Raw genomic sequence first — 21,549 nt, 5'->3', positions numbered from 1 at the left:
ATTTATTTACATATGTAATTGTGGGGTTTTTTTGTTTTTGTTTTTTGAGATAGGATCTGCCTATGTAGCTCTGAATTACCTGGAACTCACTATGTAGATCAGGCAAAACTTGAACTCAGCTCTGCCTGCCTTTGCCTTTAGTGCTATGATTAAAGTCATGTGCTTCCTTCCACCCCTACTGCTAGCCGAGGTACAGAAGTGTTTTAAACATTACGCAGCTTTTCTTTCCCTGTCTCCACCTTTCCCAACATATATACAGTAATGAGTCAAAATATCATGAAACCAAATAATGTTTGAAATCACTTGATAAGTTAATCCTCATGGCCCTTATCAAAGCGCAAGTAGCTTACACCCTCTACATGTCTGGCCTCTCAGGTTTTATTCTCAGGTTTAAATTCCTTGTGTTCAAAAGAGCTATAGCATATGTGTGAAAGCACAAAACCTCACCAAACCAAAGCTTACCATATTCAGATTGTTAACTGAATACATTCTGTATGTTAAAGATCACATTTACAAACATTAAGCTAATTAAGTAGCTTTGGAATACAGTCACCCAAAATTGTTTAGTATACATTCTGGTATTTCATAAAACACAAAACTGGAGGACTGGGGAGATTGCTCAGCTTCAAGGAACCCACATAAAGAGCTGGGCGTGGTGGTATTTGTGCTCCGGTAATCCTAGTGATGATGGTACGACAGGATCCAGATAACACAGTGATTCTAGAGCTGGAGTTGTAAGCAAGTAATAGAGTATTTGCCTAACAAGTGCAAGGCCAAAACTCATGCTGCAAAGAAGTGAAAGCTTTAAGAGGCTGAAGTATAAATTTTATCATTTAAGATTTAGATATGGGCCGGGCATAGTGGCGCACGCCTTTAATCCAGCACTCGGGAGGCAGAGGCAGGTGGATCGCTGTGAGCCTGAGGCCAGCCTGATCTACAGAGTGAGTCCAGAAAGCCAAGGTTACACAGAGAAACCCTGTCTCCGGGGGGCAAAAAAAGAGATTTAGATGTTAGGACTAGGATGTAGTTCAGTGGTTGTTATGGCTTCCTTAACATGTAAGAGATATAAGTCTAATCCCTAGTACCAAAAAGCCAAAATTACATTTGCATAAGAAACTTGAACATTCCCATATCTAATTTATTTTTATAATATTTATGATCTACTCATATACCAAAATTTTACCTTTTTTTAAGTTATGTTAAAGCAGAATTTACTATGTTAAATATTTGGTTCGTTGGCATTAAGAACACTCACAGTACTGAGCTACCATCACCAGTCATTCAGTCTTTTTTCTTCTTGTAAAACTACAACTCCATATGTGTAAAACTGTTATTTTCCAAACACCCTTTTCCCAGATGCTGGCAACCACCATCCACCATTCTGCTTTGTGTGTCTATGGATCTGACTATTTTAAGTACCTAATTGGAATCAAATACTATGTCTCTTTATTACCTGGCTTACCTCATTTGCCATAATGTCCTCAAGGTTCTTTGATTAAATTTAATTTTCCAGTTGATATAGTTTAAGAAAGCATAAGTTTTCATGAAATCAACTAAGAACAACACTCCTAAATCTCTTTTACTGTTAATTTTTATTTAAAGAATTTTCTTGAACTTATGATTTGCTGGAACAGAAAAAAAAACTCTGCTTGAGAAAATTCCTTTTGACCTGAATGTGTTATTTGATCAACAATGAAAAAAAAATCAAAAGGTGAGGAATTCAGTTTGGTGGTAAAGCCCTAGTCTAGAGGTTCAATCCCCAGTACTAGAAAAATGAAACAACACTCCAAAAGCCAGAACATAGTATGGTTTTATACCCAAAACTCCAACTACTCAGGAGGTAGAGGCAGAATCCTGACTGACAGGACAGCCTGAGCAATTTAATAAGGTTGTCATAAAAATAATTATCTGTAACATAAAACTTTTAAATTCATAAAATATCTAATATTATAAGGAAACTTGAGATATAGCTCATTGGTACAGCACTTGCTTAGCATGGAAAAGGTCCTGGGATCAATAAAGAGAACCACAAAACAAACCCAGACAAAATCTTAAAAACTAGCTATTTAAATTTAGCTATATGAAGCCACAGTTAATTGTTGTTAAATATATCCTTAACATTAAAAACACAGTCTGAGCCAGTGGCCAATACTTAAACAATACAAAAAACAACAAACAAACAAACAAAAACAGAAATCCGTATAACAACCAAAAAGGGCTAAAAGCAAAAATGCATATCATCAGTCTAGTGGTATCAATCGCAACCCACAATCAGCACTCACTATACTGAGCCCGCTGATTGCCTGCCATTTTACCAATTATAGTCTGTTAAGCAGATAATGGGATGTTCTCTTTCAACAATACATATACTAAAACCAAAGCTACACAGAGAAGACAGCACGGCCTCTGAGTAAGAATGATAGCAAATTTGTGAAGCAGTCATTCAGCAACGAATCTGAAAGGGAGCAAAGACGGTGCACCGAAGGGTTTGGAGGGAAAAAAGGAAAGGGGGGAATGCTGTAATTATACTATAATCTGTTTGGTTTTTGAGACAGGGTTTCTCTGTGTAGCCTTGGCTGTCCTGGACTCACTTTGTAGACCAGGCTAGCCTCCACTCACAGTGATCCCCCTGCCTCTGTCTCCTATATTATTATCTCAAAAAGTGAAAGAAATATTTTAAAAACAGATAATGGTAAAGTTTACGTTGAATAAAAGAATCCTATTATGTTTCCCCACCAGTAACAATAACGGCTAAGTGAATAATTAAAACAACTATCACCATGAACATCTACTTTAATATCTATTGCTAAAAGGGTTTTAATTTCTGGGTTTTATTTATTAGGTTGATTGAGACAGGGTCTCACTATGTAGCTTTGGGTGGCCTGGAATTCCTTATGTAGACCAGGCTGGCCTGGGACTCAGAGAGATCTCCCTGCCTCTGCTTTCCTGAGGCCTGGGATTAAAGGAAATAAGCACATGCCCGGTTCACTTTTGCTTTTATGTTGGAAGAAAGGTGTTAACTACTTGGCCAGGTTAGTTTGGAATGGCTATATCCCAGTTTTAAACTTGCCAGCTTCATGCTAATTATAGACAGTTACCCACCCATGTACCACTTCAGTGTCTCTGTTCTGCATGACAACACTGAAAAAAATACTCATATTACATTCTGTTTGGTTTTGTCTGTTAAAACAGGCTCTTAAACTTGAAATTTATCTGCCTCACCACATCTGCCCATGGTATTATATTTTTACTGACCATGAAACTCAGAATCATGGAGGTTAGGCAGTATGTTGAAGCTTATACTGTCCGAATTAGGAATCTGACTAAATTATGAGCCCAAATAACACATCCTCCTATGTTAGCCCATGCTTACTAATCAATGACATGTCACAAAGGAGAAAAAAAAAAGATCTGTGGTCCACTCATGTTAATCATATGCTATTAAATGAAAAAAATCTAAAACATTTAGTAATAAATTGGTTTTGACCAGCCTAATTAATTTATGATATTTTAAAAATTCTTTAGTGAGAGCCAGGCATAGTGGCACACATCTTCAATCCCAGCACACAGGAGGCAGAGGCAAGCAGATCTCTTTGAGTTCGAGGCTAGCCTGGTCTACATATAGTGAGTTCTAGATAGCCAAGGCTACACAGTGAGACCCTGTCTCAACAAAGAAAACAAACAAACAAACAAAATTAATCTCTTAGGCCAGATGTGGTGGTGCACGTCTTTAATCCCAGCACTCAGGTGGCAGAGGCAGGTGGATCGCTGTGAGTTCGAGGCCAACTGGTCTATAAAGGGAGTCCAGGACAGCCAGGGCTACACAGAGAAACCCTATCTTGAAAAACAAACAAACAAACAAACAAAGAGATGAAAAAGTTCATCTCTTAAAGAGCACTGACTGGTCTTCTAGAGGTCCTGAGTTCAATTCCCAGCAACCACATGGTGGCTCATAACCACCTACAGTATCACCTAATGCTCTCTTCTGGCATGCAGGTTTACACGCAGGCAGATCACTATATGCATAATAAATAAATCTTTACATATATATATATATTTTTTTTTTTTTTAATTTTTAAAAAAGTTGCCATCAAAGCTGGGCGCAAGCCTGTAATCCCAGTACTCAGGGAGGCAGAGACAGGCAGATCTCTGAGTTTGAGGCCAGCCAAGTCTACAAAGCAAGTCTAGGCCAGATTATACAGAGAAACCCTGTCTCAAAAATAAAACAAGTATCATTAAGTATGATATGGGGTTTCTCCTTATAGAGAGTTTCGCTCAACTTTGTTCTGAGTTCATAGACACAATAAGACAAGCCAACAGTCTTCTTTGCCATCAGTATATGCCTTAATTGTCTTGGACACTGTGTCTATAACCTGGAGACCAGACTATGGTTGTGTTGGCAGGAAATAAAGAAAGGTTACTTCTGGGCACTACAAAAAAAGCCAAGCCAAGCTTAGTCGTGCACATCTTTGATCTAAGCATTTGGTAGGCAAAAGAAGGCAGATCTCTTTGAGTTCAAGGCCAGCCTGGTCTAATATGAATTCTAAGAGATTTATGGTGAGTGACCCTGTCTCAAAAAAAAAAAAAAAAAAAAAAAAAAAAGCCAATACACTGGGCCCAGGGGTCCCGCTCAAACTATGGCACCAGACAAGGGCAATACAGGCCATAAACTTCAAACCCCTACCCTTATCCAGATCTAGCCAATGAACAGGACATTCTCTACAGCTGAGTGGAGAGTGGGGTCTGACTTTCACACATACTCTGGTGCCTCATATCTGACCACGTCCCCTGGATGGGGAGGCCTGGTGGAACTCAGAGGAAGGATAGCAGGATACCAAGAAGAGACTTGATACCCTATCAGCATATAAAGGGGGAGGAGGTCCCTCTCAGTCACAGTCATAGGGGAGGGGAGTAAGGGGAAAATGGGAGAGAGGGAGGAATGGGAGGATACAAGGGATGGGATAACCATTGAGATGTAATATGAATAAATTAATTTTTTAAAAAAGCCAATACACATGAGGGGACACAAAGCATATAGATTCAAGCCTTGCTAAACGTGTGGGGCATGGGGAAGATCAGGGAGTAAATTTATAAGAAGGGAGAAAGTTGATATGGACAACAATGGGCCTATGGAGACAGTATCTTCTGGAATCAGAAAAACAATTCTGAATTTCCCAACGTGGCTCCTGGTTTGAATGCTGGGCCTATAGAGACCAGCACGATTAGGAGGTGCGGCCTTGTTGGAGAAAGTGTGTCACACTCAGAAGCCGGCTTTGAGGTCTCCTATGCTTAAGCTACACCCAGTGTGGCTGCAGTCTCCTGCTGCTGCCTGCACATCAACATACAGAGCTCTCAGCTCCCTGTGCAGCACCATGTCTGCCTGCATGCCTACATGTTTCCTGCCGTGACAATAATGGACTATCCCTCTGAAACTGTATGCCAGCCCCAATTAAATGGTTTTCTTGATAAGCCCTGCTGAAGTCATGGTATCTCTTCACAGAAATAAAACCCTCACTAAGACAACAGGTAAATAAAGTATTTTTCTCTGGAATGTTGGTAGTAAAAGTCAGAACCTAGAACCTGTATGCTTACCCTCTGTGACCCATTAACCTGTTCTTCAATTTCAAGGTAGCAAATGAGGCTAGATTCCAATAGCTTAAACCTCAAAATTAACTGGCAATATTTGATAAAAAAAAAAAAAACAAAAACAAAAAAAACCTCATACTCACTACCAGCAAGGAAGTGAAAAGACCAGGGACATAAATTAACCTAAAAAGAAAATAGGCAACCACAACTATAGACCCCATGAATAATAAAAAGCAATACTATGGATTGTACATTCCCAAATCTAGTAACCTATATAAACCAGACCTGGTTTTGTTTTGCTTTCTTTCTTCTTGCTTGGCTTCATGGTAGTACAGGCTGCTTTCAAACTCAGTATACAGCCCAGGACAACACTGAACTTCTGACCCTTCTGCCTCCACCTCCCCATGCAGGACTTACAGGCAGGCACCACTATGTGTGGTCAATGTGGTACTGTGGAACCAAACACTGAGCTTCATGCATGTTAGGCAAGCACTCTACAAATGAGCTACAGCCTTAGGCTTTACTTGTCTGTTTATCTTTTGAGACATGGTTTCACTCTGTAGTCCACACCTGGCATTAATGTCACAGTCTCCCAAAATGCTCAGTTATAAGCATGAGACATACACCCAGCTAAACCAATTTAAGAGACAGATTTGCAAAAATGTACATAAGAAAAAAAAAACCCACCCCAATCTGAATAGGCCTGTATCAGTCAAGATAAAACAAAACTAAATAACTGCCTAATAAAATTCAAAGAAAAAAAGAAAAAACAACAATGTTTCAGAGTAATTATACATCAAGAACAAGGGAGACATACCCCAAGTATTCAAGACTGGTTTTTTGCTTGTTGGTTTTGTTTTGTTTTGTTTTTTGAGACAGGATCTCTCTGTATAGCTTTGGCTGTCCTGGACTTGCTTTGTAGACCAGGCTGGCCTCAAACTCACAGAGACCCATCCACCTGCCTCTGCCTCCCAAGTGCTGGCATTAAAGGAGTGCGCCACCATGCCCAGCTCAAGACTGTTTAAATGCTCAACATTTAAAAAAAAAAAAAAGAAAAGAAAAGAAAAAGGATAAAAGTCATACTACTGTTATCATTAGATTCTAAAAAACAATTTAACAAAACTCAATACCCATTCATGAAAATCAAAGTATAACCAGGCCCAGTGGCAACACAACTACTTCCAATTGAAGAAGAATCACATAAACTCAGGAGTTCAAGAAAGGCCTGGACAACACAAAAAATTACATGCTCCAAAATAAAGAGAGCGAGGCATGTGGTCCAGGACCGCAATCCAAGCACTTAGGGAGCAGAATAAGAAGGATCACCAAAAGCTCAAAACTAATTTAGAGGATATATCAAGTTCTACACAGAAAACTTTTATAAATTTAAAACAAAATGAAAACAAACAAACAAAAAATCCTCTATAAACTAGAGGATAGGGATTTTTTTTAATTTGATAAGAAAAAAATATCTACATGCTTCTTTTCTCTTTGGCAGAGCTAGCCAGGCAATGGCACGTCTTCTCCGTGGAGCTAATTTGTACTTTTCTTTCCAATCATTGCTGACACTCACGCTTGCCCAAGTCCCTGAATCAGTCTCCTCCTTGTGCTGGTCCCTTGTAATACACGCCACTTTAAAATTTTCACTAGCTGAGTGGTGGTTGGCACATGCCTTTAATCCCAGCACTCAGCCAGCCTGGTCTACAGAGTGAGTTCCAGGACAGCCAGGGCTACACAGAGAAACCCTGTCTTGAAAAAAACAAAAGACGAAAACAAACAAACAAAAAAAATTGCCAAAGACCAGGACTGCAGAGATGATTTAGTGGTTAAAATCATGACTTGTTCTCAGAGAGGACCAAAGTTTTGTTCTAAGCACCCACATGGTATTAAACACACACACACACAGAAAAAAGTCTGTGAGTGATCAGTAACTGACTCTACGTTAACACTGCCTCAGTCTACCCTGACCTGTTGAAGCTGGTCTTCCACAATTATTAGGTTATAGAGGGCAGGTCCTACAAGTGGATTGTGGAACCCCAGTTTCACAGTATCTGTTTCCTAGCTCATAATATATGCAGCTGCTCCATCACATACATGAAACATTATATCCTAAGAGAGAAAGGGGCCAACTAACCTTAAACTATACTCTCTAGAACAATAAGCCCAAGTATAGCATTTAATATAGGCTAACTGTCTTATTCACTATATTAATATGAAGCTAACGTGTAAGAAAGAAGCCAAACACAAAAGGGTAGATACTGAGTATGACTGATTCCAACTACTTGATATTCTACACAATGACAAAATTATGGAGATAGTAAAAAGATCAGTGATCACAGGCTGGGCGCACGCCTTTAATGCCAGCACTCTGGCAGGAAGAGGTAGGTGGACTGACGTGAGTTTGAGGCCAGGCTGGTCTACAAAGAGGGTCCATCCAGGACAGCCAGAGCTTTACACAGAGAAGCCCTGTCTTGGGGGGGCAAAAAAAAGAAAAGAAAAAGAAAAAAGATCAGCGATTACTAAGAGTTGGCAGGAAGAGTTGTTTTGACAAAGCAAAGTTCGAAATAACTGTATTGTAAAACAACAATGTGCATATAATTATGTATTTATCCAAACCTACATGATATATAACACCAAGAATGAACCCCAATATAAACTGTGGACGTGGTATGACTATGATGTGTCACTGTAGAGTCACCAATTTTAACAGCGTGTTACTCGGGTTACTAATGGAAGGGGGACTATGTGCCTGCCAGGATGGGGGTTATATGAAAAACTCTCTACACAGTCTTCATTTTGCTGTTATCTTGAAAATAACAGGAAAGTACAGACTCTTTGGCTTGAAATATGTCTCAGTGGCACAGTGCTCACCTACCATGTATCTATGAGGCTCTAGATTTCATTCACACCACCACAAAGACTTTTAAATACAAATACATAATAGCACCAACATAGTACTTAGTTGGGAACTTTTGCCTAAGAAAAAAATACTTTTTTATTTCCCTGCTACTGATTATTTTTAAAAGGCAAGGAGCCAGGCATGGTGATGCACACCTTTAATCCCAGCACTCAGGAGGCAGACGGATCGCTGTGAGTTAGAGGCCATCCTGGTCTACAAAGACAGCCAAGGCTACACAGTGAAACCCTGTCTCAGAAAACAAACAGAAAGAGAAAGAAAGAAAGAAAGAAAGACAGACAGACAGACAAACAGAAAGACAGACAGACAGACAGACAGGCTGCTAAAACCATGTCAATCATGAGACCATTTGAAAATTTAGGATGGCTACCGGATATTTATATCACATGGCTTAGTAGCCTGTCATTTCTTTTTTGCCATCATATAGATTATGTGAGAACAGAATATGTGGTTCTCCAGCCAGGCGCAGAGGCACACACTTTTAATCTCAACACACAGGAGGCAGAAGGTCAGTCTGGGAGTTCAAGGATCAAAGAGAGCCAGGACTACACAGAGAAGAGGTTTTCCGAATGTTTCCTCTCCTATCGCTAAACACTTATGCTTCTAAGAAGACAGACTGCATCTTCTCTAAGGCCAACAAACTCACCCTGTACCCAGAATTGGGAGAAATAAACAGAAGATTAAGAACTGTTTTACATAGCTACAAAAAATAACTGAGTCACCAATTCTTGGTAAATATGAACATAATAATCTCCTTTCAATGTGCATTCTTATGATTAACTAATATGACTTTAGAAGAAAAATTTTAAAAAGTCTTCCTGCTTATTATTGACCAGACTTCTCAAAGTTGTCCAAGTATACACCAGACTACATAAGACTTCTTTGTCAAGCAAGAAGAAGAAAAGTACTCTTCAAAGGAGAAATGTACATATTTCCATATGAGAGCCTATAATATGAATAAGTATGTGCTAAGCTACAGGAAGTTGATACACATCTGCAATATTCTTTTGTTTTTAGTATTTTCGTGACAGGGTTTCTCTATGCAGCCTGACTGTCCTGGAACTTACTCTGTCTTGAGCTCAGAGATCCGCCTGCATCTGCCTCCCAAGTGTCAGAATTAAAGGCATGCGCCACCACTGCCCAGCTCATCTGGAATATTCTAAGACTACAAAATCCTAAAATATTACAGAAGATACTCAATGTTCCAGTTACCTCACATTTTTCTGGTAGTCAATATGCTCCAATAATAAAATTTTCCAAAAGGTTCACTATTTTAATTATTGCATTAACTTTAACAGAAACACTCATGATATTCATGACAGAAAAAAACCCTCATGATATCATGAACTCAGCAAGCTCTCCTGTTTAAATGCATGGTTTGCCCAAAAATACCTACAACAGTTTTTTTAAAGACAGTTCTCACTCAGTTGCCTAGGGTGTCCTGAAACACACTATGTAACTCAGGATGGTCTTAAACTCAAAATAATCCTACTTCTTTGGCCTCCCATATGTTGAGAATACAGGCATTAGCCACTATGTTCTGGGCTTTACAATATTCTTAAACACTCACCTCCTGTAGAACTGGGATAACTGGTGGTTTTCTTTGCTGCAGAAAGTACAGCACCATAAGGATATATGCATATGAAGATAAACTTCCTCGAGATGCATCTCCAATGTCACAGCGCTAAGAAACAGAATTAACACAAATAAAAATTAACTCTCATTCTACAAACCGTTCACTACTCTGATATGTTATTTTAAAACCTCACTGAACTGAAAGATATCCAGAAATTCAGTAATGATAATTACAAAAGTGTGAGAAAACAGGCACGTTTACACATTACAACTGAGTATAGAAATTAGTATAATACAGGGAGAGGAAGAGATGGCTCAGGGGTTAGGAGCAACTATTGCTCTTTCAGAGGGATCCAGGCTCAGTTCCCAGTACCCTCGTGGGAGCTTCACAACCATCTTTAATTCTAGTGCCAAGACATTCAACATGTGTCTTCTAACTTCTGAAGATACCACGCAGACAAATGCACATGCAGGCAAAACACTCATACACATAACTTTTTTTTTTGGTAGAGCCCTAGTTGATCTGGAATTCACTATGTAGACGAGACTGGTCTCTAATTTACAGAGATCCACTTGCCTCTGCTTCCTGAGTACTGGGATTAAAGGTGTGCATTAACATGCCTAGCAATTCTTTAAAAATCAGTTTAATACAAACTCTATGAAGAATAGTTAGGCAATATCAAAATAACAAAAGCAAATCAAATTTAATGACCTACTGTTTCCACTCAGGAAGGCAGAGACAGGTGGATCTCTGTGAATTCAAGGCCAGCCTGGTCTACAAAGCAAGTCCAGGACAGTCAAAGTAATACAGAGAAACCTTGTCTCGAAGAAAACAAAAGACTCCAAAAAACAAAGTGTAAAACAACTAAGAAATTAGATTTTGAAACTGGAATAATTATAATAACAAAACATCAGGGAAAAAATAAGTTTGTCAGTAAAGTTCAGGAGAAAAGTATTAGAGCTATCCACACAGAGTAGTACATACACACTTTTTTAAAATTTGGGAAAATAGCTCAGTGGATTAGAATAATTGCTGTAAAAAGCAAATGGGCCTGAGTTTAAACCTCCCAATTTCCACATAAAAGCGTAGAAGGGCTGCATTTGCCTGTGAACCCAGCAGTGAAGGGCAGAGGAGGTAAAATCTGGGAGCTATTGTTTTTTAAAAGCTCAGGTACCAGTCAGGCATGGTAGTACACGCCATTAATCCCAGCACTCGGGAGGCAGAGGTAAAAGGGTATCTGTGAGTTGTGGCCAACCTAGTCTACACAGCAAGTCCTAGGCCAATTGGAGCTACATAGTAAGACCTTATAACAAAAATAAAACTTAAAACATAAATAAATTAAATAATTACATAATAAAAGCTCAGGTACAACTCAGGAGATTAAAATAAGAAGATCACCTCTGAGTCCAAGAAACATAGCAAGACCCTATCTTAGAGGAGAAATAAAAGCAAATATTAAAATTAAGACACTTTTTCACAAGTCTAACATCAGTATGCTTCACTTTAGCTATCACAAGTATTATAATAACAAGACAGATAATTTAACTTCTTCATAAGTACCTTAGCAAACACTTTCATTGTATATCCCAAGTACTGTACTCTAGGATCAATAGCTGCATACGTAGCTAGCATTCTTGTGTTGTGTTGAGCCTGAAAAATAATTATATATCTGACATCATTCAATATGTATTAGTCATACTTATAAATCAGATAAAAGATACAATATACTTTAAATAGTATATAGATTTCAAGATGCCTAGGAATTAGTCAAACAAATCAACTTTACTCTTGATAGCAAAACACTAACATATTTTTTCCTTACACAGCTCACAATTGAAAATTTTAACCATACCAATAATCTGTCAACATTTTTTAAGTCAATATGGGAGAGTGGGAATGCATTGCCTCCATATCACAAATGTCAAGTTTCCCACATTAGTCAAAATTGTAGGGGTCAGTCAGTATATACAGTGCAAAACACGTAGGTGATCACGGTATCTTCCCTACAAAGGAAGTGTATCTGTCTCAAGCGAAATGTATAAGCCAACAACAACCATACTGAGTAGGAGATCACAGATACACTTTCATTGACAATAGCCTCAAAGAGAAAAAAAAAGTATCTAGAAATAAACCTAACCAAGGAGGAAACAGATTTCTACAATGTAAACTTTAAATATCTGAGGAAAAAGATAATACACTAGACATAGAATCAATATTATGAAAATGACATTCTACCAAAAATTATGTACAAATTCACCGTAAACCCAATAAAAATTTCTACTGCATTCTTTATAGAAATAAACTACCCTAAAATTCATATGGAAATACAAAAGAGCAGATAGGAAAAAGGAAATCCTAAACAATAGGAACAATATTGGAAGGATAACAATTCCAGAACTGAAGATTCATTACAGACTCAATAATAATAATAATAATAATAAACATATAGTACAGGCACAAAAAGGCATGTAGACCAAAGAAACAAAAACTGAAGACTGGGCTGGGCGGTGGTGGCGCACGCCTTTAATCCCAGCACTCAGGAGGCAGGGGCAGGTGGATCGCTGTGAGTTCAAGGCCAGTCTGGTCTACAAAGTGAGTCCAGAACAGCCAGGGCTACACAGAGAAACCCTGTCTCAAAAAACAAAACAAGGGAAAAAAAAAATGTCAAAGACTGAAACATGAGTATGCCTAGCAATAATCATCTAATAGTTGATAAAGATGCCAAAAACATAAACTGGAGAAAAGACAACATCTTCAACAAATGGTGCTGGGGAAACTGGATGTCCACATGCAGCCTCTACCAGTATCGATCACCTTGCACAAACACTAACTCCAAACGGCTCAAAGACCTAAACGTGAATCCTGCACACTGCAACTGCTAGAAGAAAACCTAAGCAGTCCCTTACAGAGTACAGGCCTAAGGGAGGATCCCACTTGCTCAGGAAACTGAGCCAACAACTGAGGACCTCATAAGACGAAAAAGCAACTAAGAAACAATCAAGTGAAGCGAAAGCCCACAGAATGGGAAAGAATACTTAACATCTGTAAATCTCACAAAGGATTAATGTTCAGAATATAAGGAATTCAAAATACAGTAAAAAATGAAACAAAACAAACAAACAAGATCCATTCAAAGCCAGGCTTGGGATTTGAACCGGCAGTTCTTTTTGTTTGGTTTTTTGAGGCAGGTTTCACTGTGTAACCCTAGCTGTCCTCAACATTGCTTTGTAGACCAGGCTACCTCAAACTCAGAGATCCACCTGCCTTATTAAGTTCTTGGACTAAAGATACACAGCATCACACCAGGCTCAGGAAGTTCTTTTAAAATATAAAAATAAAAATGACTGAGAAATATATCCAAAAATGTTCATCATCCCTAACAATTAAAAAGAAAAAAACAAACACAAACTAAAACAACCTTGAGACTTTTGTATTACCTCAGTCAGAATGTCAAAGATGAACAAAACAGTAAACAATAAATGCTGGAGAGGAGTGGGAAACCTTCATCCTCTACTGGCGGAATTGCAAACTGTGGCAGCCACTCTAGAAATCAATGTAAAAATTTCCCTTTAAAAGCTACAAATAAATTTACCATATGAGCTAGCTATACCTCTCCTTGGCATATCCCCAACAGAGCCAACATCCCATTCTACAAATACTTGCTCAACCATTTTTTTGTTTCTTTTTTGTTTTGATGTTGTTTTGTTTTTTGAGACAGAGTTTCTCCATATGGCCTTGGCTATCTTGGACTCGTTTTATAGACTAGGCTGGCCTCAAACTCACAGCAATCCTCCTGCCTCTACCTCCCTGAATGCTGGGATTAAAGGTACCACGCCTGGCTTGCTCAGCCATCTTAATTGCTGCTCCATTCATACTAGATAGATCATGTTGTCAACAAAAAATATTCTTCAACTAATAAATGTACATATACACTAGGGAAGTTTTCAGCTGTGATGAGAAATGAAACCATGAAATGTGCAGGAAAATGGATGGAACTAGGAAAAAAAAATCACGTTGAATGAAATAATGCAGATCCAGAAAGGCAAGCATTACATGTTTCTCTCATTTGGGATTTCCTACGCTCAAATCATCAGATATGAGATAAAGAGTACAGAATATGATGTAACTGCAGAAGCCAAGAAAGTAAAAGGAAACCATGGGGAGAAGAAAGGAGCAATAGACAGCAATAGCAGGGTACAAGTGATTATGGGGAAAATGGGGCAGACATTTTAATTATATAAGGAGAGGGAGATTAATTCAGAAGGAGGGGGAGAGTAAATTAACAGTAAGAATGTCTGAAAAAGTCAAGAATCATGTTATTATCTATCTACTTTAAATACATATAATAAATATACATATATAATTTAAATAAAATTTCCCCATTTGGGCTGATAATGCTCCCCTCAAAAGCCAGACTTAATAAAAATTCCTATATGAGGCATGGAAAAGTTCCTTATTGAGTCTCTGGTTAATGTTATCCAAGACTTCTGAAACACAGGCTACTGATGCTGCCCTTATTTACCTCCCAGAGGTTGACAGTAACTTTCTACTGCTTAAGACATCATGTTCTTCTGACATAGAACCTGGAGCTCCAATCCAGTTCTGAGCAGAAAGCCTCCATGCTAACTTCCAATGGAGAAAAGCATCTAGTATTTCTACCCAGCTATGATGCCTATGAACTAAAATAATGACCAGCATTACACCATTTCAAGGGTGCAATAGTGTTACACATACCTTGGAAGTAACCAATGTTTCTCTAATCAGACAAGGCTAGCTCAACAAGATATAAATCATACTTAATACTAGAATATTAGCCAACTACATGGGGCCAGTGAATTTAGGGATCTTAGAAGAGAACCTATTACTAAACCAGCAAAATTCTTAACTACATCCTATATATTTACCTATCTACCAAGAGAAGGCATAGGACTTTCTCCTTATCAAAGGAACATCTCCTTGTAACAGATGGAGATCATTAGAGAAAGCACAACAAGTCAAATGCAGAGAACAAGGCACCATGTAAATGAAGCCCAGTCCTAACCGATCCACCTACAACACAACTCCTGAACCTAAGGCTCAGAAATCACAGCAGAAGAGAACATAGGAAGAGCTTACGAGCCAAAGGAATAGGACACTTGCTAGAAATGGCAGAGAGGCAACACCCATGAAGTCTCATCAACATGGCTATCTAAATAAGACCTAAACAAAGAATGCATCAGCAGATACTTTAACATGAAAGGGGGAAATCTCTACAGGCAACTAAAGAATGCTAAGAACAGGAGAAACAGTCTTCCTCAAGAAAGAGCCCCTAAATTGGTTACCAATACCAGCTGATCAGCTCTGAAATCATATACATGCAAGAAACTTTATACAAACTGAGCAGATTGTATTTACAAATTTAGTAATATACATAAACATATACAACAATTAAAGAAACTGATATCATCAATTTATGGAAAACAAGGGGTGCATGGAAAGAGTGGGAAGAAAGGGAAGAGAGGAAAGAATGTAGTTATATTATAATATTAAAATAGAAAAGTAAAAATTTTTTTCAAGACAGGTTTCCCTGTGTAGCCTTGGCTGTCCTGGACTCGTTTGTAGACCAGGCTGGCCTCGAACTCACAGTGATCCACCTGCCACTGCCTCCCAAGTGCTGGGATTAAAGGTGTGCGCCACCATGCCCAGCCAAAAGTAACTTTTAATTAACAATGAAAAAGACAATTATAGTTGGGCCCGTAAAGAAAAACTTACCAATGTGTTATATAAACTGATATCACCTTCTAGTCCACTTCGTCTGTGTTCAAATTTTACAATAGGCACTTTGGCAGTAGTTATAGGCAGAATGTTTCTTAAACCTGAAGGTGGGGTGAACAAAAATTTAAGCTAATTAAATAACTTTTATAATACTAAAAGGCATTTTTTTAAATCATAAAGATAAGATATAAAATTTTACCTGGATGCCTCTTAAGAATTTTTGCCAAATTTTCAATTATTTCCTTACAGTTTAATTTCTGGAAAAATAATTAAGAAAGTAAAATTCAATTTGTTCTACTGTAAATTCTGTATTAACCAAAGCACTTAACACTAGTAGTTAAAATTTCTACTCATAATGAACTGTATAACCTTGTGAACTAACAGTTGAAAGACACACATCATCACCATAACTCTGGAGCCTAGTAGGAATGCAGAATCTCAGGCCCTTCTTCAGTCTAAGTAATTACAATCTGTATTCTAGAAAGATCACAAGGTTATTCACACATGGGCGCAAGTCTGAAAAGCATTCAAAGAGTTCATTGATTTTGAATATGTGAAATATTTTTACAGAAAATTATCTATGATATCCATTCTTTGGGTTTTGAATGAGTGAATTTATTAAAAATATAGTAAGTGGGAGTAAAAGAATAAAATAGTAAACAGCAAAAAAAATAATGAGTGTTAGATCAGACATACTGCAGCAGTAACTACCAGAGAAGACTGGGCAACCAAAACAGCAGGACCCTTTGAACACAGGGCCTCGGCAGAACATTTAGTTGTTTACTTACTGCTTTACGGCTTTAGTTCTGGTACTCTACATTCAATAAACTCATTCAAAACAAAACAAACAAAAAGCATAGCTATTGTAGATCATTCTCTATAATACGACAGAACCAGTGTAGTTGTAAGATCTATAAGCTGTAAGATGTCATTCTGTTGAAACTTACAGAACAAAATTAAAGATAGGTTTAGCGAGGCAAAACACTGTACTGTTAAGAACATAGGCACTAAATTTAGACAAACCTAGACTCAAATTCTGAAAGAGGCCTTAACTGTCTACATGGCTGATACTTAGCGTGCCCTGTATCACACTGCTACCCTGTGAGGTCAGGATAATCATAAGATCCTGCCCTACAGAGTTGCTGGAGCGTTCCATAAAGCCTGTTGTGAAGCATTCAGCAGTACCAGGCGGCAGTGGTGCAAGGTTTTAATACCAGCACTGCAGAGGCAGAGGCAGGAGGTTTGAAGCCAGTTTGGTGTGAGGCCACCCTGGTCTACATAGTGAGTGAGGTAAGATTAAATAAATAAGTTTTTCTTTCTTTCTTGTTATTGTTAATATCTGTTTATTACTTGTATGGAGGAAGTGGGAGCATGACATTACGGAGGACAGAGGTCAACTTGCTAAAGTTAATTCCCTCCTTCCATCATGTGGATCGCAGGTTCGAATTTAGGTTGTCAGGCTTGGAAACAGCATCTTTACCTGTTATACTAAATCTACAGCACCTATTTTGTGTTTCAAAGCTTCAGTTTCCTCATTTTGAGAATGGGGTAATTAATATCTGCCTCAAAGAGGGTTAAAAACAGAAAAAGATAAGGCATCTACAAGTGTATACAGCAACTCAGTAAGTATTAGTTTCCCATCCCACCCAAAAATAAAGTTTCTAACCCTCAACCATTGTAATTTTATAACATTGCTTCTATGGAAAAGATGTCAATGTCCCAAAATTATAATTAATTTAAAAATGTAATCCATTTATAAATTAGATCATACCTGTATTTTCTACTTATGGAGTACATAAACACAGGGAGAGGGAGAGGGAGAGGGAGCGATGCTTACTACCAAAGAGAAGTACCAGCTTGCCTTGGTTCTAATGAAAAAATTCCAATGTATAGTAAACTAGTTTTTTTCACCCAATTCATTACTAGACACTTGTAAGTCGCAAAGACCTAGCTGTTATATTAAGACGTGATAAATAGTAAATTTACTTAAGTCTGAATATTTTTTAACAAAATGTATTTCCACATTAGCTGAGTTTACGCTGGATCTCAAACACTACTAGCACATTGATACAAAGAATGATACCATGTATAATGAGTATGTATAAAATTAAAACAAATTCAACATTAGACAAAAACTTTGGAATCTCTTCCAAATACTAACTCTTACCTCTGCATTTTCATGGCCTTCCAGAGTCATACAAATATCCAGATCACTATCACGGAATCCAAATCCATTCTTAGAAGAACCAAATAAACACAATCTTGCCTTTTCTAAGCTCGGGAAGACAAGTCAATGAGTAGGTTAGAGGAGTCATGTAACATCTACAAAGTGGTAACACTGAGAAATTCCAAAATACCCAACTCCAGCTAGGATCTTTTGCTTAGGTTCTAACACCCAAGACACTAACTACTTTTTCTTTTCAACATATCATAAGCTGAATATGTCTAAACTATGTGCTTCATTCACTCAGACCTACTGTTATTCCTATAATCCCAACTGTGGCAGCTTTATGAGGGATCCCAGGCACGCTTATGAGGCCTTATCTACATTATGTAACTGAGGTGGGGGGGCACCCTTAACGTGGAGAATATGATCCCATGGACTTAATAAAAAGGAGAAATCGAGCTGAACACAAACATTCTTCATTTCCTGCTTCCTAATTGGACACACTGTGACCAGCTGCTTTCTGCTGCCATGAAAGACTCTAATCCTTAAAACTATAAGCCAAAATAAATCATTCCATGCTTCCTTAAAATTGTTTTTCTCAGGTATTTTGTCAAACCAAGGAGACAAGCAACTAATATACCAACTCTCAGCCAACAGTCTCATTACCTATTCAGATGCTCAGCAGAAATGTATGCAATCCTTAGTACCTTGCTCAACCAGCCTAGGTCAATCACTGAGACCTTCAGCTTCTTCCAGCTACACTAACTACCACCTACTGTTGTTAATCAACACCAGTACCAAAGGTTAAGTTCACTAGTTGATAACTTTTCTCTTAACAGTAAACTAGATCTTTCAGTGTACCACTCAAGTACTAAATTATCACCTTGATATACAGGCTTAGTATTCCTCCCATATTCGCGCATGCCACAACATGTGTGAAGGACAGAGAAAAATTCATGGAAGTTGCTTGTCTCTGTCACCTTGTGGATCTAGGGGATCAAATTCATTGTTACTAGGCTGGGAATCTTTACCCAATGAGCTATCTCACTAGCCTAGGAGTTCCATATTTTTATGAGTTTCCCTTTGAAGTCTACTAAAATAAAATATTCTGTAAAGTATTCTCAACATAAAATATTATAATGCATGAGACTTTGTTTTTCAAATATACAACATATTCATTAAAAAGAGGCTATGATGGTCAAATAAAATTGAGTTTGAGTTGTATTTAAAAGGGAGGGGGGAGACATAAGATTTGCCTGGACCTCATCAATTAGGCTAGGATAGCTGACCAGTGAGCACCAAAGACAGGCAGCCTATCTCTACCTCCGAGTACAGATATGTGTGCATGCTCATGTATGTATGCAAGCGCCTGTAGAAACCAAGAGTGTTGAATCTTCTAAAGCTAGAATTATAAAGTCCACTAGACACTAGTGCTGAGAGCCAAGCTCAGAGTTTTATGGAAGAACAACTGTTCTCAACCACTGTACCTGCCCCTGGACCCTGTGTTTTTACACTGGTTCTGGTAATAAAATTCAGGTCTTCATGCTTACAAACACTTACCAAGTGAGTAATCTTCCCAGCCCTAAATAAATTACTATAAATAAACTTTCTAAAATATTTGATCACAAAATAATTGATTCTCCACGTTCATGCTAAAAAAAAAAAATAACTGTTTTGATATTCTAGAGCAAAAGCCTTGAGATCATGCTTGGTTCCTTTCTTTCCTTTGCATCACACATGTTTTAGAAAATCTTGTTAGTTTCACCTTCAAATATAATCCAATTCTAACCACTTACCTCCTCCACTACTGTGCTTCATCTGTACTCATGTCAGTTCTCTGCAATGTTGCTACTTATACGCTTACTGGGCTACATCTGATTTAATGCTAAAAATTCTACACAGCTTTCATTAAAAGTCCTTCACCAATGTCCTTGGATCTAATCTTTAGGATATTTCTTTTTTTTTTTTTAAGATTTATTTATTTATTACAAATACAGTGTTCTGCTTCCATGCATGCCTGCACACCAGAAGAGGACACCACATCTCATTACAGATGGCTGTGAGCCACCATGAGGTTGCTGGGAATTGAACTCAAGACCTCTGGAAGAGCAGCCAGTGCTCAGAACCACTGAGCCATCTCTCCAGCCCTCCTTAGGATATTTCTATGACCTCATCTTTCTATTACAACCATCTTGCACATTCCAGTCGAAACACACTGGACTCCCAATTGGTCTTTTAAACCCTTTTTTTTCCCATAATGTTCTCTCCTTGGAAATTCATATAGTTTGTTTCTTCATATTATTTGAACTCAACTCAAATGCTACCTCATGAGGGATTTACAACCTATGCTTCTTTTATCACCAACTTCTAATAACATTTACTATTTACTGATATATTTATTTTTATTTAAACTAACTACTGTACCCTCTTTAAGCTCCTCATGGGGCAGCATTTAGTAATACAGACAGAGAAACTAAAATAGTACGTAACATATGACAGTTTAAGTCAATCAAACTCAAAACCATGTGATTACTGTAACAACCAACTTTTAGCCTATGACATACCATCATATTCTTTTTGAATAAACTTTTCCAAGCCAATTAAAATTTGTTCCCTGTTGTGTTGTTCAGAGCAAGGTGGTGATAATTCATCTATATTAAAAAGAAAAAGAAACATGAGACTAGATTATGAAAATTCTTCAGGTTTTCAATGTAAAAATTTGACTCAATATTTTAACTACTTATTTACTTTTATGATAAAACCATGAGTGACACTAGAAAAAGAGCAAGAGGACAAGAAAAAAACTTAAAATATATGCATGTTTTACATGATCATTTTCCCCATATGCTATAAATGCATTTACCCTTTGAAACTAATTAATACTGTTTTTTTTTTTCAGATATTTAGCTCTTTCCTATACCCATAGCTCCCTCTATCTCACAGTGTTCAGTTATCAAAGCACCCATTTAAATAAGTAATATCTTGTCAAGGTTCCCATTTTCTCTATAAACTACTCTACCTCCCTGTAGTCTTGAGACCTCACCTTAATTTAGCTTATTTACTATTTCAAATTGCCTGCCAAACACTACCAAATCATTTCCTGGTGTTTATAGTTTTTCAGTCTTCATTTACATTCTTTTTTTATTCCCAACAGGATCATACAAATATCTTAAGAACATGTCTTCCTCACCCCAGAGACACATACGCAAAACTCTACATAGTAACAGAAATAATACAAGAATTGACTTTAAATCTGTTATGATTAATTAAATCAGCATTTACTTTTTTTTCTTTTTTCCTTTTTTAAAGACTTATTTATTTTTATATATATGAGTGTTCTATCTTCATGTACACTAGAAGAGGGATTCAGATCCTATTACAGATGGTTGGGTTGTGAGCCATCATGTGGTTTTTGGGAATTGAACTCAGGATCTCTGGAAGAACAGATAGCAATCTTAACCACTGAGCCATCTCTCCAGCCCCAGCATTTACTTTTATATCTGTCCGGAGTGATGGCTCTGTGGTTAAGAACACTTGCTACAGCTGGGC

At 37.7% G+C, this 21,549-nt stretch overlaps 1 protein-coding gene across 4 annotated transcripts in view; it reads right to left on the bottom strand.

Moving 5' to 3' along the window:
• The window catches only part of TUT4 (terminal uridylyl transferase 4), a 114,954-nt gene that overhangs the window by 25,454 nt on the left and 67,951 nt on the right, over window positions 1-21,549 (bottom strand). For all 4 annotated transcript variants that reach the window (XM_084784532.1, XM_084784531.1, XM_084784533.1 and 1 more), the window contains 6 exons: window positions 20,565-20,651; window positions 18,001-18,104; window positions 16,033-16,090; window positions 15,831-15,934; window positions 11,640-11,729; window positions 10,074-10,187 (listed from right to left, as the gene is read on the bottom strand). In XM_084784532.1, coding sequence (XP_084640658.1) covers window positions 10,074-10,187; window positions 11,640-11,729; window positions 15,831-15,934; window positions 16,033-16,090; window positions 18,001-18,104; window positions 20,565-20,651 — 557 coding nt within the window. The remainder of the gene's footprint in view (window positions 1-10,073; window positions 10,188-11,639; window positions 11,730-15,830; window positions 15,935-16,032; window positions 16,091-18,000; window positions 18,105-20,564; window positions 20,652-21,549) is intronic.

The sequence above is a fragment of the Acomys minous genome, assembly GCF_964271855.1.
Source record: "Acomys minous genome assembly, chromosome: 6".
In the NCBI taxonomy this organism is placed as follows: domain Eukaryota; kingdom Metazoa; phylum Chordata; class Mammalia; order Rodentia; family Muridae; genus Acomys; species Acomys minous.
Note: the sequence above shows the minus strand (reverse complement) of the source record. Positions and strands in the feature narration are given on the sequence as shown.